Consider the following 23,114-nt stretch of genomic DNA (forward strand, 5'->3'; position numbering starts at 1 on the left):
CAAGTTCCTTATGTTCTATTACTTTGAATGGAAGTGTCTATCCCACTATGTATGGAGTTCTGGAGCACAGACTGAAATTGAGTATTCAGCTGAGGGGTGTGTATCACCCCTGGGGTATCTGCACACCGGTATCTTATTGCATTGCCCATAAGACCAGTCTTTGTATCTCTAGTAAATGCTCAGACTTCTGTCAATGAGCTGTTTGACTACAGTTACTCCCTCAAGAACACAGCTCCGTCATGGACAAAGTATTTAATCAGCTTTGCCAAATAGAGACAGACGTTGATAGGGACTAAAACAAAGAAGCTTCTTATGGGGCTTCTGATGGGCAGTTAGCGAGTAGAGTGACATAAAGGTTACAAGGGCAGGACAGAGTTGGCAGAAGATAGTAGTCTCCTCATTGCACCACATCCTAAACCACAACTGTGGTCACCTCCCTGTGGGTAGGTAGTGATCAGAGCCAAAATAGTTCTGTAGGCATGAACTACAACATTCTGAAAGGTCATCCTATAGCTAGACTAATGTAATTGCATAGCTACCTGAAACCTTGGTGACCCTCCTAGAAACTGGGCTGTTAGCCACCTAACAAACTGCAGAGATCAGGATACAGTGCTGCTGAAAATTGCCCACATGGGATTGTGCCTGGGTATTGGTCTCCTCCTGTTTAATTAAATAGATTGTGGCAGAATTGATGCTGTGCCAAGTTAGTTAATGCATCATCAGATTACAGTTGCTAAACTTGAATGGCTCAGATCATGAGCCTCTTGAATGTCCACTTTGAGTTTACTACTCAGTGTTTACTACACTTTCCATTTCATGTCACCTGCAAATTTCAAAACTGTACCCTGTACCCCAAATTCTAGCCATTAAGTATGTTAAATTTTCACACTGAACAGAATCGATTGTAGGAAAGAATTTCCCAATATGCCTCTGCCCAAAAATCCACCAATGCCACAATTCTCTGTTCACTACCACTTTGTCAATTTGGTATCTATGTTGCTAATGTCTTCTTTTCCCATAAATTCCAATGTCGCTAACAAACTCAATATTTGATATTTTGTCAAAAGCCTTTTAAAAGTCATATACACAACATCAACTGCATTAACCTGGCCGGTGAGCTCATTACAAAAGTCAGATCAGTCAATTTATCCCTCAACTAATCCATACTGACTCTTCTCTATTAGTCCATGCTTGACCGCGTCCACTACTTTTCATCATTTACATAAATGATTTGGATGCGAGCATGAGTTATAGTTAGTAAGTTTGCAGATTACACCAAAATTGGAGGTGTAGTGGACAGCAAAGTAGGTTACCTCAGATTGCAACAGGATCTTGATCAGATGGGCCAATGGCTGAGAAGTGGCAGATGGAGTTTAATTTAGATAAATTTGAGGTGTTGCATTTTGGGAAAGCAAATCTTAGCAGGAGTTATACACTTAATGGTAAGGTTCGAGGGAGTGTTGCTGAACAAAGAGACCTTGGAGTGCAGGTTCATTGATCCTTGAAAGTGGAGTCACAGGTAGATAGGATAGTGAAGAAGGTGTTTGGTATGCTTTCCTTTATTGGTCACAGCATTGAGTACAGGAGTTGAGAGGTCATGTTGCGGCTGTACAGGACATTAGTTAGGCCACTTTTGGAATATTGCACGGAATTCTGGTCTCCTTCCTATCGGAAAGATGTTGTGAAACTTGAAAGGGTTCAGAAAAGACTTACAAGGATGTTGCCAGGGTTGGAGGATTTGAGCTATAGGGAGAGGTTGCATAGACTAGGGCTGTTTTCCCTGGATCGTCAGAGGCTGAGGGGTGACCTTATAGAGGTTTATAAAATCATGAGGGGCATGGATAGGATAAGTCAACAAAGTCTTTTCCCTGGGTAGGGGAGTCCAGAACTAGAGGGAATAGGTTAAGGGTGAGAGGGGAAAGATATAAAAGAAACTGAAGGGGCAACTTTTTCACGCAGAGGGTGGTATGTGTATGGAATGAGCTGGCAGAGGAAGTGGTGGAGGCTGGTACAATTACAACATTTAAGAGGCATTTGGATGGGTATATAAATAGGAAGGGTTTGGAGGGATATGGGCAGGGTGTTGGCAGGTGGGACTAGATTGGGTTGGGATACCTGGTCGGCATGGACGAGTTGGACTGAAGGGTCTGTTTCCGTGCTGTACATCTCCATGACTATGACTGTATGACTGACTGCCTGTTAATGTCCAAACGTTTTCGCATTGCCAACTGAGCTGGCTGGCCGGTAGTTACCAGCTATATCCTGAAGTCCAGGCCATGTGACCGGAAGTTAACGCCCTTGTTAAAAGATTTTTATTGGTTTGTAATGAAATGATTTTGAAATGCTGTACTTATTAATGGTTCCAGGGACAAGATATTTGAAGATATTCAACGTTTAGTCAGTCCGGGGGATATTCTAAACAAAGTCGTTTTTGATGCTGACAGGTGAGTCAATTCACTTTACATCTGATAGAGGATGATTTACTTGGATGATTGCAAAGAAAATGGTTATCAAGCTATGCTGCACCTGTGTAAATGTAAGTGTTTTGCTGATGCAGTGCACTGGATAAACAAAACAAAATAAATGGACAGGACAGGATTGCTATGTACTGAAATCTCCTCTTTTCCAATGAAGTTAAAAATCACACAACACCAGATTATAGTACAACAAGTTTATTTGGAAGTACAAGCTTTTAGAGCACTGTTCCTTTGTCAGGTAATTAATTTCATTTTCTAATGAAAAAGCACAATTTTTCTCAAGTCTTTCTTCATATGTGCGTCAATTAACTCATAAGGGAGCCAACAAATTCTTCTCCCTGCTTTGAGGCTGTTTTTACTTGGGGTGGCAAATGACAAACATCGGCTTCATCCTATCATTCCATTTTGAGTCACCTCGACAGAATTGGAGTATTTTAGAAATGAGAACCTTTAGCCTAGCGATTCTGAGAAAAATTGCCCCTAAATTGCTGTTAAATGCCACTTTCCAAACTCACAATCACTTGCATCTGGAAGGACCAGAGCAGCAGATACCTTCAAGTTCCCCTGCAAGCCACTCATATTGAAAATATATCACTGTTCCTTCACTGTCATTGGTCAAAAGCCTAAAAATCCCTCCCTTAAAGAATTGTGGATCTATCCATAGCTGCAGTGGATCAAGAGGAAGTCACCACCATCTTCTCAAGGGCAACTAGGGACAGGCAGTAAATGCTGACCCAGCCAGTGATTGACTCATTCCAGGAGAGAATAAAAAATCTTGGCAAATTGGAAATTTGTCTGAACGACAGCTAAATGATCTTCTATTCGTCCGGTGACTGGGAAACACAACCTTATTATGAGTTGGAAGCAATTGTCCATGAAGGGGAAAAATTGGTGTGTTGTATATGCCCTTGCTTGACTTAGATATCAGCTTGCATAGGTAAATGAGGGCTGCGTTGTGAATTTGAAACTTCTGCTGCAAGATGTATTTGTCCTGAAGGAGCTGAACATTTCTCGGACTCTGAGGGGAAAAAGACATATCTACCTGTGGCCTTGACAGGTTATTCTTAAAGGCACTGCAAGTTGCAGCATAAATAACAAGGCAATAACTTAAAACTAGGAGAGAGTGGGGACTGCAGATACTGGAGATCAGAGTCAAGAGGGTGGTGCTGGAAAAGCACAACAGGTCAGGCAGCATCCGAAGAGCAGGAGAATCGACGTTTCGGACATATGCCCTTCATCAGGAATAACATAAAACTAGCCAACACCCGTAAAACATTTGCTGCAAAATGAGTACTTTAATTGCAGCAGAGGTTCTTGAGATCTGATTCCATTGCATTGCTGTCACAATGGTGTGACTATTAGCAGGTAAAATTACTGCCTTGGATCAGGCAATAACATTTGTCTGAAAGCAAGCTGTTTGATTATTAAGAGCTTTCCTGATGAAGGGCTTTTGCCCGAAACATCGACTCTTCTGCTCCTCAAATGCCTCCTGACTTGCTGTGCTTTTCCAGCACCACACTCTCGACTCTAATCTCCAGCATCTGCAGTCCTCACTTTCATCTGTTTGATTGTAAATATGTGTCAGAATTTTTATTTCAGGTTCAAATGTCAATTCCTACCAACCACTTCTGATTTCCTTTTGCCCCAACAGTCTTCCATTGGTTACATCAGAAGATGACATTTCCCTGAAGTTCTACTCACATTTTGAGTCTGGCAATCTTCGCAAAGCAATTCAAATTCGCAAGTAAGTGTAAAGCAGGGCATGACACTAGATGTGATGCATAGGTGCAGTCTGGTACCTAGACTGGAACTATTGAGGTGAACAGTACCTTGCTTATTATTTAAGGTTGACAAAGGTTAACCCAGGTCAGGTACAGAAGCTGGGACTTTCTGATTAATTTGGCTTAGCAGCAGTAACCTGCAAAACGTTTGGGGTACGCAGCTTTGGCAGCCTTGTTTGCTCGTGGGAAAATAATTTACTACTGCAAGATGTCGACGGTGGTTCAACCAGTAGCATATTTGCTGATAAACTGCAAGATTTTGAGTTCAACAAACATTGATGCATCCGCTCCAGTGGGGTGCCATAATCTCAGAGGCATTGTGTTTTATTTCAGTATTAAATATCGTTTGCCCTGCTCTGGTGGGTGCAAAGATTCCATGGAATAGAAGAGTGGGATTTTTATCCCGCAATTAATAGCACAAAATTAGATAAAAGATTATTTGGTCATTACCACCTTGCCGTTTGTGGGAATTTGCCTGTGCAAATTGGCTATGTGCTTTTCTTCCCTACAACAGGGATTACCCTTCGAAAGTACCTTATTGATTGGAGAGTGCATTGAGATATTTGATGATCTGGTTCTCTAAAAATGCAATTCTTTCTTCTGAATACAAGTATTGTCTTAAATGTTTTATGATTGACCAGCATTTTAAATTACATATTAAAAAACAGAGGAAAGATGGGATATTCCTCTTTGGTTGGGTTACTTGATGGGAATACTTAGTTGAAGGGCAGAATTGTTGCTGCTCTTAATCTTTGATCAGGCTATCCTTAGTGCAGTGGAGAGGCAGTATTTCCATGGTCTAACATAGGTGACCAAATGTTCACGATCTGGCTGGAGAGTCAAGAATAAGGGGGCATAATCTCAGGACAAGGGGCTGGTCATTTTGGTCATAGATGAGGAAACATAGTTGCACACAGAGGGTTGTGAATCTTTAAAATTCCTCAACCAGCAAGTTGTGGATAGTCAGTTGTTGAATATGCTCAAGGCTGAGATTAATGTGAGTGCTTCAGCTCTGACGATTGGCTGGGTTTATTTTCCTTGGAGCAGAGAAAGCTGAGGGATGATCTGTGTCAATAGGAACAAACCTTTCCTTTCAGTAGAAGTGTGAGCTACCAGGAGGCAGAGATTTATGATTGAGACCAGGAGGTTTGGAAAGGATTTAAGAAGATTTTTCACTCAGAAGGTAATAAGTATCTGGAACTCGCTGCCTGAAAGGGTAGCTGAATTAACTCCACTGAGGCAGGTATCCTCTCACCAAGTCACCCTTTATTTATGCAGAGAGAGTCCTTAACACTGATCCAGCTCCTTCAGAGCTGGCTCTCAGAGTAAACAGAAGCTCTGATATTCCTGCTTATATCTGTTATTAACCTGGTCCAATCAGGAAGCTCCTATTTTATGAGGTCCACCTGGCTGACATCATTACAATCACTCCGTCCCGGCCCCTCTGAGTCCGAGGACATAGAGGACATTTTTTTATTTGTAAAACACCCCTCCTGGGGAATTTTAGCACCGAGTCAAGTTCCTCCAACTCTCCCTCTGATACAGGTGGCATGTAACACACAGTAGATGGCCTCCTGCGCTCGGAGTGCCCCAGAAGGAATTCATTCTCTTCTTCAGGTGGCATAGGTGTTGAAGTGGTGACATCTGTTGTGTCTATCTCAGATTCGGAGGTATCTTCAATGCCCGACAGAGAGGGAGAACCCACGGGTTCTGGAACAGTCAGAAAGGCTGTCTAATAGCTGGTCATTTTTTGCTCCTGTCCTGTTTGTGAATTTGTAGCTTTTGTGTGGTCCGTGGCTTTGTTCAGGACTGCCTCACCTCCCCAAACTTTGTATGTCATTGGATGTGACTTTACGCTGACCATGCCTCTTATCCGTGCAGGGCCATCCCGGTGGTTCCTACACCAAACATCATTCCCTGAAAGAAACTCTCTCTCTTAGTGGAATCCTGTGTCCAGTATTAGCATTCCTGATGCTGTTTCACCATTTCCCCCCCCCGCCCCCCACCAGATCTGGGAAGATCAGATTTAACTTGGTGTGGAGTCTTCTCCCCAGTGGCAATTTTGGTTGAGCCCTCCCTGTAGTTGCAGGAGGGATGGTCCTATAATCAAAGGAACTAGGACAGTTTGATATCTAGTGAAGGTATAGGCTGTTTCTTTAAGCCTGCCTTGAAAGTTTGGACTACTCTTTAAGTCAGACCATTGGATGATAGAAAGTATGGAGCTGTCCTTATAAGATGAATGCTATTCGACTTCAGGAAATACTCAAATTCTCTGCTGCTATTAAATGGCCCCTTTTCTGTGACCAATACTTCAGGAGTCCGTGCATTGCAAAAAAATGCACGTAGTCTTTTAATTGTCATCCTTGTGTTTGACAAATGAACTTTTTGCATGTCCAGCCATTTTGACAGGGTGTCCACAATGACTGAGAACATTGAGTCTCTGAAAGGACCTGTGTAGTCAACATGTAAACGAGTCCAGGGTTTACTCGGCCATTCCCACGAATATGGGGGAGCTGCTAGCAGTAATTTTTGTCCTTGTTGGCACTCTGGGCACTGCCCCACCAACATAGCTATGTCTGCATCCAGTCCAGCCAACTGGACATAATTTCACACCAACATCTTCATTTTGGAAATCCCTGGATGACCCTGTGGAGATCAGCCAGTATCTGGCAGTCACCTTTGCTGGGGACAATCACTCTTGCTCCCCATAATAACATGCTGTTCTGTATGGTGATCGCTCCAGGTTCAAAAAGGTTGCAAAGTTCTTGTTGTGGTACCCCACTGATTTTCCCTATCACCACCAGCTGTTTCAATTTTGCCAGAACCGGATCTTTCTGCGTTCAAAGTCTGATATTGTCAGCTGTGACTGTAGGTGTTTCCAGAAAATTTAAGGTCAAAAGTCACACGACACCAGGTTATAGTCCAACAGGTTTATTTGAAATCACAAGAAAAGACCTAAGCTCTGGTTCTGAGGTGGGAGCCATGGCATCTTTGATAGCCCTCACTTTATCTTCCAACAGGTGTAGTCTGGTCTCTGTAACTCAAGAAGGTCACTTGAGGTGCCTTTCTAAGGTGTATGATTGACAGAAGGAAATGTCTAAGCACTATGTCTTTGTACTCTGAAGGATAAATGTGAAGTATTGCATTTTGGTAAAACAAACAGAGGCAGGACATATAAAACTAACAGTAGGCCCCTAGGTAGTGTTGTAGAACAGAGACACCTAGGTGTTCAGGTATATAATTCTTTGAAATTTGCATCATAGGTAGACAAGGTTTTTAAAGAAGGCATTTATCACACTTGCCTTTATTTCTCAGACCTTAGAGTGTAGGAGCTGGGATGTTATGTTGAGGTTTTACAGGACAGTGGTGAGGCCTCTTTTGGAGTGCTGTGTGCAGTTCTGGTTACCCTGTTATAGGAAGGATATTATTAAACTGGAGAGAGTTCAGAAAAGATTTACCAAGATGTGGCAATGAGCGGTCAGAGGAAGTGGTGGAGGCTGGTACAATTTCAACATTTAAAAGTCATGTGAATGGGTAAGTGAATAGGAAGGGTTTGGAGGGATATGGGCTGGGTGCTGGCAAGTGGGACTAGATTAGGTTGGGATACCTGGTGCGCATGGATGATTTGGACCGAAATGTCGGATTCTGTGTTGTACATCTCTATGACTCTTATGTTGCCAGAATTGAGAGTTTGAGTTATAAAATATTCTGGAGATGTTGGGACATTTTCACTAGAGCATAAGAGGTTGAGGGGAGACCTTTTAGAAGTCTATACGATCAGGAGGGAAATAGATGCAGTGAATAGTAAAGGCCTTTTCCCAGGGTAGGGGAGTTCAAAACTAGGGAGCATATTTTTAAGGTGAGAGGAGAAAGATTTAAAAAAGACATGCAGGGCAGTTTCTTTCCAGAGAAAGGGGTTAGTGTGTGGAATGGACTACCAGAGGAAGTGATGGATGCTGGTACATTACAAAGTTTAAAAGACACTTAGCTAAGTACATGAATTGGAAAGGTTTGGAGGGACTTGGGCCAAATACAAGCAGGTTTCATTTGGGAACATGGTCAGTGTGGACTAGTTGGACTGAGGGGTCTGTTTCCATTCTGTATGGCTCTATGACTGGATACTCCAAATTGGTCTACCCTGTTATGAGCAGGTTAGATGAATGGGGACCTGGGATAGACCATGTTCTCCATCATCCACTAAAAAAAAATTGCACAGGCTGATAATATGGCATATGGCAGTCTCACGCATTGGTACAAACCCTTATGGGTATTAATTGTAGCATACTTCTGAGAATCCTCAACGAATGGCAATTGCAAGTAAATATGGCCAAGGCCTAGCTTCATGAAGGACAGCCCTCCCTGCCAGCTTTGCACATAAATTCTCCACATGAGGGATTGGGTATTTATCCAGCTGGAACAAAGGTGAATTGGCCGGTCAGGCTTTACAATCAATATGACCGGTGCTGTCCATTTTCACAAACTGGACTGGTTTGATAATTCCTTCACTTTCCAGCCTCCTGATTTCTGCCTCTACCTTTGCCCATAAGGCAAATGGCACTGGTGGGCCTAAGTAGAATCGTGGAATTGCTTCCTGATTAACATGCAAGTGGCCTTGGCTCCTTTGATAGTCCTTAGACCTTCCTGAAACACGTCTGGATAATTAATTAGGACTCTATTCAGGCAGCCACTTTCTAATTGAAAAATGTTGAACCAATTTAGGTCAATCTTTTTCAACCAATTTTGCCTCATCAGGCTTGGGTCCAAACATTTTACTATAAATCAGTGGTAACTGAACCAGTTGCTTCTCATGAGAGACTGAAACTGCAGTTGTCCCTTTAATCTGTAAAGGTTCCCTGGTGTAGGTGCTCTGTCTAGCCAAGGTCTTACGCAAACTTAAGGGTTGGAGACCAGAGCAAATTTTTTTAAAGACTGGTTCTGTAATCACTGAAATGGCTTTGATGGTATTGACCTCCATTCGAACCAGGTGACCATTTAACCAGACATTTATCTTGATTGGTTCTGATTTGGAGGTTGCTAAGCATTTTCTGTGTTCCAAACCAAAGGTAGATGGCCTTTCCAGGGTATGCACTGTCCTGGATTGCAGCTTATGAATTTTCTTACTCAATTCAGTCCTACGGGGACCCTTTTGCTGATTGAGTCCACATACCAGCGGCAACAACAATGGCTTGCCAGCCTGCATCCTGAAGAAAATGTTAACCATTTGGCTGAGGCTTGGCTTTGTTTTGGGGTTTTCCTGTAGGCTGACCTAGAGTCCATCTAACCAGGATACATCCTGAATGAGGCCATGCAATTGCCTTCACTCAAGTGCCATTTCCCTATACTCAGTCAGACAAGCGAGGGTGTCCACCTCCATCAGAATACACTGCAACTCATATGTTCCACTTGCCACATTTTCCAATAATAAAGTCAGTTGTAGTGCCTGTTTGAAGTCCAGTTGGGGTCTAGCTAGTAGACATTTTTTGCACGTTTACATCATTAATCCACATACCAAATGGTCTGTCAGCATTTCATTAAGGGTTAAACAAAAGTTGTCTTAGCCTAGTCAAAAATCTCTGTACGGATTCCTTCAATTCATGAATTGAAGAGTAAAAAACTGAAAGCATCTCAGAATTAGAGGAGTCCTGGGGTTGTAATATTCCCTAACTAAGTCCATTAACTCTTGAAAGGTTTTGGTGTCTGGTGCCGCTAGGAAACTTGGTCTCTGAATAACCAAAAAGGCTGTTGGTCCATAAGCGGTCAGGAGAATTACTTATTGTTTTTCATCTGCCTCAATATCATTTGTCTGGAAAAAAATAATGCATTATTTCCACAAACATGGCCCAGTCTTCAAAGGCAAGATTGAACACGTCAAGCTTTCTAAATAAATGGCATGATGTCAGGAATGCTTACCCCAACTCAAAAAGATGACTGTTGTGAGTGAATTTCTTCTGGAAGGTCTTTTCTTGTCTGGAGTGTGGGACTGATGTGCAACCAAAAGCAGAGGAGGTGGTTTTTAAGAAAATCAAAAAGCGAGTGCAAATGCCCACATCCAAAATATACATGGTCCACGGACTCCACAAAACAAGCAGTTAGGCTGGGGGTCCGTGAACCATCGCAATCTGCGGTTGCAGGGGACCGCTGCGTGCAGCACCCTTCACCCCAGAGAGAAAAGGGGGAGGACTCCCATGTAGAGAGCCCTCCACTAGGGATCCCCACCACCCAGTGGCAAATGGGCACGCCAAGGTGTGTCCAGACGGTGGATGAGGGAGAAGAGGTGGATGGTGTGCAGCAGCAGTCGATACAGGGCTCACCCTTTTACATCCTTAAAAAAAAAGGGACAGAATTAAAATTCCAGAGGCGGCTCAGGTTGTGGGACACAGGCTCTTGCGGGAAGTACTGGAGCTTGGGGCCAATGTGAAATTTCGTCCAGGCTGGGGTGAGCGCGGACGGGATCCCACTGCACACCTGAGCGTCCTCCAACTGGTGCATTACGTCGGGTCCGAGCACCGCCGTTTTAAGGCGTCGGATGGCGGTGGCCACGTACCGGACGTCTACCGCTGCCCTGCTCGCTATGTCTTGTGGCAGTGTCCAGCCCAGGCCCCCGGCACCCAGCACGTCCCCGACCCTGGTCACCCTCGCTGCTACGGCCCTCCCCTCCGGCAGCTACTCGGAGGTGCGGATTCCTGAGCAACTGCTCCCTGACGACAGCCAAAGGGTGGGCACAGCACGATTCGATCATGTTCCAGACAGTAAGCAGGTCCTGGTAAAAGAGACAGCATCTTGAGGGCGACCTCCAAACCGTCACGGTCGACAAACAGGGGCTGCGTGTCATAGTTGAGGTTATGCACCTGGCGGAAAAAAAATACGTCACACCACCTAGGAGGAGGCTCGACGTAAAGGTATCGCCGCAAGGTCTGAAGGCGGAACGTCACGATCTGGGTGCGGATGCACACCAGCGACTGACCACCCTCCTCAATAGAGAGACTCAGGACCTGCGCAGCGACCCAGTGCATCTTTTTGTCCCAGAAGAAGTTGACCAACATTCTCTGGATGTCAGCGACAAAGCCAGGAGGAAGGACAAAAGTGACCAGCCAGTACCACAGCATGACGGCCACTAGCTGGTTTATGACCAGCACTCGACTCCTGTAAGATAGCACTCAGAAACAGTCCTGTCCAGTGGCCTAGGTGAGCCGAGACTTTGGCCTCCATCTCCTGCCAGTTGGCCGGCCAGGATTCCTCAGGCGGGCTGAGGTAGATCCCCAGGTAGAGGAGATGGGTGGTACTCCAGCTGAACCCCCATAACTCCTCCGGCAGGGAGTCCACCTGCCATGGACCGACCAGTAGTGTGGAACATTTGGCCCAGTTGATCCTGGCAGAAGGTGCTGCCGAGTACACGGCCTTGCACTCGCGCATCCTCCACAGGTCAGTGAAAGTAAGGAGCACGTCGCGGCATAGGCAGAGAGGACCACCCCCGTGCCCGTGCCACGCAGAATCACCCCGACAACCTCCTCCGCAAGAGGCACAGGAAAGGCTCCACGCACAGGGAATACAGCTGGCCAGACAGGGGGCAGCCTTGACACACTCCTCTCCCGAAGCGAAGGGGCGCCATCAGGGACCCGTTAACTTTAACCAGACACTCTGCGGCGGCATACAAAAGTTGGATCCGGGTGACAAACTGCGTCCTGAACCCGAATCCCCGCAGAGTCCCGAGCAGGTACTCATGATCGACCCTGTCGAACGCCTTCTCCTGGTCGAGAGACAGGAATGCGCTCGGCAGACCAGCCTGTTGACAGAAATGGATCAGGTCCCGGACCAGATGGATGTTGTTGTGTATCCTCCGGCCCGGGACCGTGTAGGACTGGTCCGGGTGAACCATGTGTGCCAGCATGGTAGCCAGGCAAGACAACACCCTGGCAAAGATTTTGTAGTCCGTGCTGAGGAGGGAGACTGGACACCAGTTCTTCAACGAACGAAGGTCCCCCTTCTTTGGCAGGAGGACGATGACCGCCCTGCGCCAAGAAAGGGGCAGCTCTCTGGCATTTAGACACTCCCCCAGCACCTGTGCATAGTTGCTCCCCAGGACGTCCCAGAACGCCCTGAGGAGCTCCACAGTCAGCCCGTTCAGCCCCTCGAGACAGCCGGTCAGCTCCTCTAAAGGTGACGGGAGCGTCGAGCCTTCTGGCTTCCTCTGGGCTGAGCTGCGGAAGGTCCTCCCACAGACCCCTGTGAGCATCCTCACCGGACGGATCCGGAGAGAACAGAGCTGTATACTAGTTTTGGACGTGGGCCCTGATGCCCTCCGGATCCAAGATAAGGGACCCGTCGTCGGCCAGCAGCACAAGGAGCTGCTGACCAGTGCCACGCCATTTTTCCAGCGAGAAGAAGAAGGGGGAGCCGCGGTCCAGGTCCTGGAGGAGCTGGATCCACGGCCTCACGTATGCGCCCCGAGCCACGATGAACTGCAGGTCCCAGAGCGCGGCCTTCTTCTCTTCGTACACCCCGCGTAGGGCCGGTTCCGCGTCGGGCTGACAGAGGCGTGACTCCAGGTTGAGCATCTCCCTCTCCAACTCCCCGATCCTGGATTTCCGCCTCTTTGTCAACCCCCTCGCGTACACCTGACAGAAAACACAGACGTGAGTCTTGCCCACCTCCCACCATAGTCTCAGGGAGAGGAAGCTTCCCCGCTTCCTTCTCCAGCCGGCCCAGAAACGACGAAACAAGTCCCGGAACCGCTCGTCCTCCAGCAGCAGGTTGTTAAAGTGCCAGTACGCGGAGCCGAGCCTGGCGCCGAACGGAAGGAGTTCTGCCCACACCAGGTGATGGTCCGTGCACGACACCTGCCACGTGGAGGCCTTCGGAAAACAGGAGGCGTACGCCTGTAAAACATACAGGCGGTCGATTCTGGATGCTCCGACCCCAGGCCTCACGAAGGTGAAGGCGATGGAGTCGGGATGGAGATTCCGTCAGACGTCCACCAGGTCGAAGGACTTGACCAAGTCCCCCAACCTCCTCCCCGACGCCCAACCAGTGCAGGGACCACCATGGACCCTGTCCTCGAGGACGCAGTTAAAACCTCCCCGGAGGATGACGCACTGGCTCTTGTCAACGGAGGCGAGAGGAGCGGACACTTCTCCGTCCCGCAGGGCCGAGAGGGCCTGGAATCTGCGCCGTGACTCCCTGCTGCCGTTTTTATTGAGGCTGGCTATAGTTGTCTTCATGTCGGAAGCGTTGTGCAACCACCACCGGTACAGTTAAAAAAACTATATACATTTACTGGGAGGATGAGGGAGGGGCACAGAAGTCCCTCACCCTCACCAGGAGTGCCCCTAGGAAGTTCCTGACTCGCTTTCGCTCGTTCACGTCGAGCCCAGGTGCCTGGCGGGCAGCGTGGGCCGACCAGTAGACTCTCTCGAAGGAGCTCCAGCAGTTGGGCTCTATCCTGTCGTCTCCGAGTTTCCTCGACAAACTCCCGGAGTTCCTTGAGGAGGGGGGGGGAAGAAGATCGGTGGGGGGCACCCAGGACTCGAAAATGTCGCTGTAGATGGCCAGTGTCTGCCACGGATCCCGAACCCTCCTCCGGGAGGTCGCCCTCGGTCACCGACCCTTCCCCCACTGAGGGGATATGGGGGCTGGTCCAGCAGCGCTAACTGGCCTCAAACCACCCCCAGGTCACTGGCAGTACCTTCCTTGGCACACCCCTTCCTGGAATGCCTCGGGTAAGGGTCGTTGGGTGGCAGAATCTCAGGGTCTGGCTCCTCGGGGAAAAGGTCCTCCCCCAGGGCCAAGGCCCCCGGAAAAACAGTCTGAGAGGGAGGAGTGAGGATAACACCTTCCTCACCTCCACTGCTCGGCGACCCAGTAGAGGGTTCGCTGTTGTCACCCGCACCATGGCCCATGTGATTATTAAAGTCCTCCCTAGGTGCCGGAGGAGTTATAGCAGCAGAAGTTCCTGCTGTAACCCCTGGGGGTTCGGGCAGGTCAGGCCACAGTGCAGGACGGGTAAGAGACACCGTCGGCTCATCCCCTGGAGAGTGGCAATGCCGCCGGTGTGCTGCTGGGACATCTCTCCCCTTGAAGGACCAGCACTTCTTCCCCAGAGAGACGGGGAGAATCTATGGGCCTTCCCCTCCCTGCCTGCCTTGGTGGTCATGGAGCCCAAGGTCCCGCCCCCCCCCCCCTCACCTTTCCCAGAATACTATTGGCTGGGGGAAGGCAGGGGGTGTGGCCAGGGTGGGGCAGGTCAGGCATGTCACTTCCTGCCCTGTCTCTGGTTTATCAGGTGATGGGCAGGGCAGGAGCCCAGTTCCCTCTCCAGGGAACAGAGACACTGTCGCTGTAGGTGAGGCAGTAGTGGCTTCCCCCCAGGTCAGTACCAGGGTGTGGCGGGGCTCAGGGGCCCCCCCGGGCCAGGTTTGCACCAGGAGCAGATGTCAAAGCCCCAGGGGTTTCTGTGACAGGGTGGGGGGGGGTGGGTTTGGGGGTCAGGGTTTCCGTGCCGGGGCGATGCTGGCACGGCCGCGGGGGCATTGTCGGGGCGGGGCAGGTCGAGGGCTAGGTGTAGGAGAAGGTGATATGGTGGTCTCCCCCTGGACGGGCCTGGCGTGTTGTGTCTTCCTGAGTGCCTTCTGGCTGGCTGGACGCTCACCCCTCCCCCTCCTTGCCTGAGGCTGAGGCATTGGAGGGGGGGGGGGAGGGGGAGGGGGAGGGGGGGGGGGTGTGGGTGTGGTGGCGCCACCCTCAGCCATTGGGGGGGTTCTGGGCAGCCTTCTGGGTGGGGCAGTTTTTTCTAATGTGCCCCACATCACAGCACAGGTGGCACCGCACACCATCTGCTGTCCAGGATACATGGTAGGCTGCACCCTCATGGACGAGGGTAGAGGAGCCCTTGGTGATCTCCTCCAGGGCCAGGCACATGAACACCTGGCGTTGGAAGGAATATATGTGCCAGAGGGCAGGGTCCTTAAGACTGAGCAGGAGCGGTTGGACACCTGACCGGATCTCCCCCAAGGTGTTGAGGTGGGGAAGAAGGAGCTCACTGGCAATGAAGGGCGGGACATTGGAGATCATGACCCTCTGGGCCATAAACTCCAAAGGGTCGACGGGCAGATGTGTCTCATCCACAGTGAGCCCCCTCTCCACGGCCAGGTAGACTGCCTGCTCGGTCTTCAGGAAAAAGACAGCCTTCCCGTACATCCTGGCCGCAGCGATGATGGTCAGTGGGCCAACCACACTAGCCATGGCCTTGCTGCATGTCGGGGTGGGGATAGGCCTTGACCCCCAGGCGTTTGGTCAGGTGCCTGAAGGGGGTCGTGGTTGCTGCCGCCAGCTACCCCGGCGTAGGTGTGGCTGGGCCCTGCAATTTTGGGACTAGTCATACTGTGCTGCTGAATGGGAGTAGGCCCCAGGAACCAGCTGTGTTGTTAAGTCCAGGTGAGGCTCCAGGCAGTGGCAGCAGCAACAGGTGGAGGTAGGCCTCAGGTCACAGTAGTGGTGGAGGTCCTGGGGAGGGGCCCCATGGAGAGTCCCAGGCAGCAGTAAGCCTCAGGCAACAGCAGCGGTGGAGGCAGGCCTCAGGCAAGTCCCAGGCAGGCCCCTCGTCACAGCATTGGGGGCAGACCTGTTGGGGAGGGTCCCCAAGGCAAGTCCCAGGCACCCCCAAAATTTAGTCCCGGGCAGCAGTGGTGGAGGTGGGCCTCTAATAGCAGCAGCGGTGGAGGTCCTGGGAGGGACTCAAGGCGAGTCCCAGGCAGCAGCAGTGAGGCAGGCCCCAAGCAGTAGCAACTGAGGCAGGTTAGGGTGGGGTCCCAGACAGCAGCAGTGGGAGTGGGCCCCAGGTCAGCAGCAACACTCCCTTGACCTGGGTAAGGCCCAGGACTCAAAGCTCTCACCTGCCTCTGCCTTCCCCTCAGAATGTGGGGCAGCTGGTCCAGGGAACAGTCCCCTTCCTCTCAGACATAGTCGAGGAGGCAGATCCTTGCGCACACACACTGATCCAGCTTTCTCAGAGAGAATAGAACCTCTGACACTCCTGCTTATCTTTTTTTTCTTTTTTCTTTTTCTACAGTGAAGGGGAGGGTAGGGACTAAATCAAAATAGAGTTGGAGGGGGAAATGATGCACTCCACTCCCTGCGGCGCCCACCTCTCCCTGAACGACTCCAGGGTGTCAGTGGACACCCGCGTGCTCCTTCTCCAAGGACACCCAGGCTCTAATCTACTCCTGCTTATCTTCTTTCAGCTGTGGCTCCCTGATTGGACCAGATTAACAACCTCAATCAGGGAACTCTTATTCTGTGAGGTCCACCTGGCTGACCTCATTACAATCACCACAGTAGTAGAGGCATGGACTATCATGATATTTAAGACATATTTGCATGATCATGTGAAATGCAATAGTCATGGGAAATGGGATTTGAGCAGTTAAGTGCTTGATAACTGGTGTGGACATGATGGGCTAAAGGGCCTCTTTCTATGTTGTAAGATTCTAAAATATACTTTTAACTTGAGTGTGGAAGTCAGGTGCGGAATTTACCATGATGTTATTAAATCGTGAGGCAGGCTTGAAGGACTGTATGGCTGACTCCTTTATTATCTTTGGATTTCCTATTCTTGTCTAGGTATGAATATGATTTGATTATGAATGCTGACATCAACACAGAGCTTCAGCACCAGTGGTTTTATTTTAAGCTCAGTGGTATGAGAGCTGGAATCCCCTATCGATTCAACATCATTAATTGTGAGAAGACCAATAGTCAGTTCAACTACGGTAAGAAACAGAGATTCTGGACACTGGGGAATTTGGTATCTTAGACCCATTAAAATAATTTCAAGTCCAAAACTGTATATTATTACAAGTAAGTTTGGAAGTGTGAATAAATTCCTCTCTTCTCACTCTTGAGGTTACTGTAGCAGTGTTTTACATTTTTAAAAAGGTAGTTTTTTTTTAACAATTGCTAATACAAATGTACACACTGACACAACTTAACAGGGAAGAGTACATCAATAATTCTGCCTCACTGTTCCCAATAAGACCACAAAGATGATTAATTTGCCTGACTAGCTATATTGGACAAAAGGAATTCACCACCACCTGCAAGTTTCCCTCCAAGCCATTCACCATCCTGACTTAGAAATAGATCACTGTTCCTTCAGGATCGCTGGGTCAAATTCCTGGAATTCCCTCCCTAACAGTATTGTGTGTCTATCTATAGCACATGGACTGCAGCAGTTCAAGAAGGCAGCTCCCCACCACCTTCTCAAGGGCAACTATGAATGGGTAATAAATGCTGACCCAGCCAGCATCGCCCACATCCCACATCCCATCAGAGAATTTTTAAAAATTCATTAGTAATAGAAAATAACTCTTCAATATAACACACTAAACTTTAATAAGTGGCAGACAAAAGAAAGAATTATTAATTTACAATTGTGCTGTATTCCTTTAAACTGTATTCCTTTAAAGGCTCCAAATACAGACAGACAGGCAGACACACACACACGTGCACATTCTCATGTAGGAAGACAAAAGAGAGATGATTTAAAACAGATATTCTGGATGGGAAAGAACTGTACGTCAGGAAAAAATTCTGATGATGAAATGTCCAGATCACAAGTTTGGATTAACTTGTCAGTAGCTTTAGGTTTTTAGACTGATATCACTACAAAATGATGGTTGTTGTTCACTTTGATAGACGGTCCAGTGGACCTTGATCTTTTATGGTTAGAATTCTTCATTTTAAAGTTTCTATGTTGTATTGTCTTTTCATCACGTGGAGAGTGAGATGTTTTCACTTGCCCTGTTCCTACAGATTCATAAACCTCAGCTTGACCAATCCAAACCAATCTATCATCAAGAAGTATTTCCTTAATTCAAAAACTCTCAATGCTACTCTGTCTCAAAGTATTTCTCACACTGCTTTGATAAGCAATATTGTTTTGCACAGCTATATATATGCAGCACTTGATTTTTCAAAGTTGCAAAAGCATCCTGATACTTTAGCTATGCAGCAATGTCTAACTTCCATTTCAGTCTGCAGCCTGAAAAGAAAAAATGTGTGGTTTGTGTGGTCAATGCATTAAAGCTACAAAGAGCACTCTAGATAGATGTCTGTGAGTTAGTAAGATAATCATGTACAAGATAAAAAATCCTGTCACCAATTTTGCAGCATACACACACACACTAGCAGGTGATCGAACTGGATAATTTGATTTATTATTGTCACATGTATGGCGATGGAGTGAAAAGTATTGTTTTGGGTTAGCGAGTATTGAGAAGATTTGTAGCTCAGGTTGAAGTTTTGGATGTAATTTTGCTCGCTGAGCTGAAAGGTTCATTTCCAGACATTTCATTGCTTTACTAGGTAACATCTTCAGTGGACTTTATGCAAAGCAATGCTGAAATTTCCTGCTTTCTATTTATATGTTTGGGTTTCTTTGGGTTGGTGTTGTCATTTCCTTTGGTGATGTTATTTCCTGTGGTGAAGTCGCTTCCAAGTTCCTTTTCTCAGGGGGTGGTAGATGGGGTCTAACTCGATGTGTTTGTTGATAGAGTTCCGGTTGGAATGCCATGTTTCTAGGAATTCTTGTGCATGTCTTTGTTTGGCTTGTCCTAGGATGGATGTATTGTCCTAGTCGAAGTGGTGTCCTTCCTCATCCGTATGTGAGGATACGAGTGAGAGAGGATCATGTCTTTTTGTGGCTAACGGTGTTCATGTATCCTGGTGGCTAGTTTTCTGCCTGTTTGTTCAATGTATTGTTTGTTACAGTCCTTGCATGGTATTTTGTAAATGATGTTAGTTTTGCTCATTGTCTGTATAGGGTCTTTCAAGTTCATTAGGTGCTGTTTTAGTGTGTTGGTGGGTTTGTGGGCTACCATGATGCTAAGGGGTCTGAGTAGTCTGGCAGTCATTTCTGAGATGTGTTTGATGTAGGGGAGAATGGCTAGGGTTTCTGGATATGTTTTGTCTGCTTGTTTGGGTTTGTTGCTGAGAAATTGTTTTGTGTGCTAACCAGACACATCAAACCTTACTAAAATACATCAGGGCAATAGAACAGGATACAGAAACAGTGTACGAAGAAGATGCAGAGAAAGATCAGGAAAAAGCCAAAAAAGATTCAAGAATGGTAATCAGAGTGAGGGGAGTTGGAGGATGAATTGAAAGAAAACATTCACAGTTCTTTGATAAAGAAATAATATGTAGAATTGAACAGTACTGCCAAAGAAAGAGTGGAAGTGCGTCATTACTCTTGATGTTCCCACACGTTTCTGGAATGGCTCTGCTTTTCTTTAGAAAAAAGCCACAACTTGTATCATGGTGTTCATTGGAGGTGTTTCAATGTGTGAAAACCTTGCCTCAGTCCACAATGGGGACAATCCAGTTTGACAGAAAAGACCCATTGTCGGAGTTCTCCTGTTACACTTTGAGTTAGATGAAGAGGGTTTCAATCTCCTGTTTGCATCACGAGCTTCAGTGTTTAAATGTTTGTACCAGCAAAAATACAAATGAAAAATCTCATCCAGAGATAGCAGCAGCCCTCATTCTGAGCTAGACATTTCAGATGATGAATTTTAATCCCCAGGTCATTATCCCATGATAGTCTTTTCCAGGTGTCAGCCTGAGCCATTCAATATTCTTTTTGTATATTCCTGTCAGTTCAGCTGCTTTCAAATTGAATGATTTTGTCAGACATTTCTAAAGTGTCCCAGATCTTTTATTAACCATTCTTATCTCTCAACCCCAAAATCCGAGACTTTGGTATTAGCAGATGGGGTTTTAAAAATCAATGGTCTTTATTTTATATTGTCATGATAATATGCAAGATCACAAATGTTTTGCTTTGAGTAATGCTTGCACAATAATGTTCTGCTGTAATTTAAAAAAAAGCATTGCAAAGCTCCAATTAGCCACTTAGTAATCCTACAGCTGCTATGGTCACTGTTTCTGCTTCTAAATGATGCTGATTAGGGTATGTTCCTGGAGCTTGTGTGGGGGGATAATGACAGAAATATGCAACATTTATTGCTGGAATTGGAAGTGGGAGCAGATAAAGTTTCCATTGCATCATCTTCCTGATGATGAACATATGCTCAAAATGTTGACTCTCCTGCTCATTGGATGCTGCCTGACTGGCTGTGCTTTTCCAGCTCCACACTTTTTGACTGCAGATTTAATGCCATTAGTCTATATCTCTGGTTAGATTTAGTTCAGTTTAGTAACACTACTGCCCCATTCTCTTAGTATCCACTATATCTGGCTATATTGATTCCAGACAGGAATGACAGATTTTCATTCCCAACTGGGTTTCTGCTGCAATTTTATGATACGTAGTGTCTAAATCATTCTCCAATGATACCAACACTGCAACGATAGTGAAATTGCCACATTTGTTTCTTCTAGTCGAGGTAGGTCTAGAAGGGACACTGTAGCCACACTTTTTTTTTGTCTCGAATATGGGCATTTTTGCCCTCTGGAAACACATTTTATCAAACAAGTTCTCTTGTTCAGTTACTGATCAGGGCCACCGAGGCATTGCGATATGTTCTATTTATTTATTACTTGCAGTGCCCTGGCTTAAACATTGCAAATGCTCATGACACAGCTCCTGACAAATTCATGACTTGCATCAATCTTCCAGCCTGTGTTGTGGGACCCTGTCTCAGACCAGATTACTTGATAATTATGTCACACCTTCGTGCACTGAATACCTGTTGGATCATCTAGGCTGCACACTATTCGGTTCATCAATCTTGAGTAATCAAGCTGTTCACTCAATTACCCAGTGGGAAATCAATGTGGGACTTCTATCTTATTTTCACTTATCAGTTCCTTGTCAGAAATTAGACCAAAAAATGATCAGCCTATTCAGTCTGTATCAATTACCTCTCAACACATACATTGTACATTATTTGTTTGTGGGATGTGGGTGTTGTTATTGAGTTGGCATTTTGATGGCCATCTCCAGATGTTGATGGTGAGAGGCAGCCTCAGACTGTTGCTTCTGCTGTACAGTTCGGCTGTTCCAGGATTTCATGACAATGAGATAGTTCCATGTCAGGGTGGTAGGTGATATGAAGGGGAATATGGAAGTGATGGTGTTTACCCTTGCTTGTGTAATTGTTCTTAAATTATAAATACTATGAGTGTAGTGGAGGGGTTTAAAGGTAAGGAGCAGAGGGGATTTGAGAAAAAAGATTTTTCACCCAGAGGGCATTGGATTGAATTAGCTTTCTTGTCACATCTACTCAAATGAGTGCAGTGAAAAGATTACAAATCACCACTCACAGCGCCACCTCAGGTTCAAAGGTAACTAGGTACAGCTTCTTCAGTTACAGATTAGTTACAATGGAACAATGACACCAACACACAGAACCATCTTAGGCAGAGTACCCAGGTACAATCCTTAGTTACAGAACAGAGAAATGAAGAAAAAACAAGTGACATTACAGCTATCCCCAGTGTAAAAATGTTACATTACAGCTATCCCCAGTATAAAACAATACATTACAGCTACACCCAGTATACAAATGTTACATTGCAGTGACACCTAGAGTAAAAACATTACATTAGAGCTATACCAGGTATAAAAACATTACATTACAGCTATATCCAGTATAAAAATGTTACATTACAGCTATACCCAGTACCAAAACATTACATTACAGCTATCACCAATATAAAAATGTGACATTACAGCTACACCCAGTATAAAATTGTTACATTACAGCCACTCCAGTATAAAAACATTACATTACAGCTATCCTCAGTATAAAAATGTTGCATTACAGCTATATCCAGAATAAAAACATTACATTAGAGCTACAACCAATATAAAAATGTTACATTACAACTATATCCAGCATAAAAATGTTACATTACAGCTATACCTGGTATAAAAGTGTTGCATAACAGCTATACCCAATATAAAAATGTGACATTACAGCTACACCCAGTATAAAATTCTTACAGTACAGCAATTCCAGTATAAAAACATTACATTACAGCTATCACCAGTATAAAAATGTTGCATTACAGCTATACCCTGTATAAAAACATTACATTACAGCTATCACCAATATAAAAATGTTACATTACAGCTGTGCCCAGTTTAAAGACATTACATTACAACTATCCCCAGTGAAAAAACATTACATTACAGCTATACCCAGTCTAAAAATGTTACATTACAGCTGTCCCCAGTATAAAACCATTACATTACAGCTGTCCAGAGTATAAAAACATTACAGCTGTCCCCAGTATAAAAATGTTACATTACAGCTATCCCCAGTATAGAAATGTTACATTACAGCTATACTCAGTATAAAAAAATATTGCTTTGCAGCTGTATCTAGTATAAAAACATTACATTACATCTATCAGTAATATAGATACATTATATTACAGCTATACCCAATATAAAGGTGTTATATTACAGCTATACCCAGTATAAAAGTGTTATATTATAGCTATACCCAGTATAAAACATTACATTATGACTATATCCAGCATAAAAATGTTACATTCCAGCTGGACCCAGTTTAAATACGTTACATTATAGCTAACACCGGTCTAAAATCATTACATTAAAGCTATCCTCAATATAAAAATGTTACATTACAGCTATCCCCAGTATAAAATGTTGCATTACAGCTATACCCTATAGCCATCAAAATGTTACATTACAGCTATACTCAGTATAAAAACATTGCATTACAGCTATTACCAGCATACAAATGTTACATTACAGCCATACCCAGTATAAAAACATTACATTACAGCTACACCCAGTATAAAAATGTTATATTACAGCTATACCCAGCATAAAAATATTACATTACAGCTATCCCCAGTGTAAAAACAC

At 45.8% G+C, this 23,114-nt stretch overlaps 1 protein-coding gene across 2 annotated transcripts in view; it reads left to right on the top strand.

Annotated features, from left to right (window-relative positions):
- agbl1 (AGBL carboxypeptidase 1) overlaps window positions 1-23,114 on the top strand; it is a 252,237-nt gene that overhangs the window by 61,477 nt on the left and 167,646 nt on the right. For both annotated transcript variants that reach the window (XM_072565137.1, XM_072565138.1), the window contains 3 exons: window positions 2,367-2,444; window positions 4,129-4,221; window positions 16,874-17,022. In XM_072565137.1, the coding sequence (XP_072421238.1) occupies window positions 2,367-2,444; window positions 4,129-4,221; window positions 16,874-17,022 (320 nt within the window). The remainder of the gene's footprint in view (window positions 1-2,366; window positions 2,445-4,128; window positions 4,222-16,873; window positions 17,023-23,114) is intronic.

Source organism: Chiloscyllium punctatum, chromosome 48 (assembly GCF_047496795.1).
Source record: "Chiloscyllium punctatum isolate Juve2018m chromosome 48, sChiPun1.3, whole genome shotgun sequence".
Taxonomy (NCBI): Eukaryota; Metazoa; Chordata; class Chondrichthyes; order Orectolobiformes; family Hemiscylliidae; genus Chiloscyllium; species Chiloscyllium punctatum.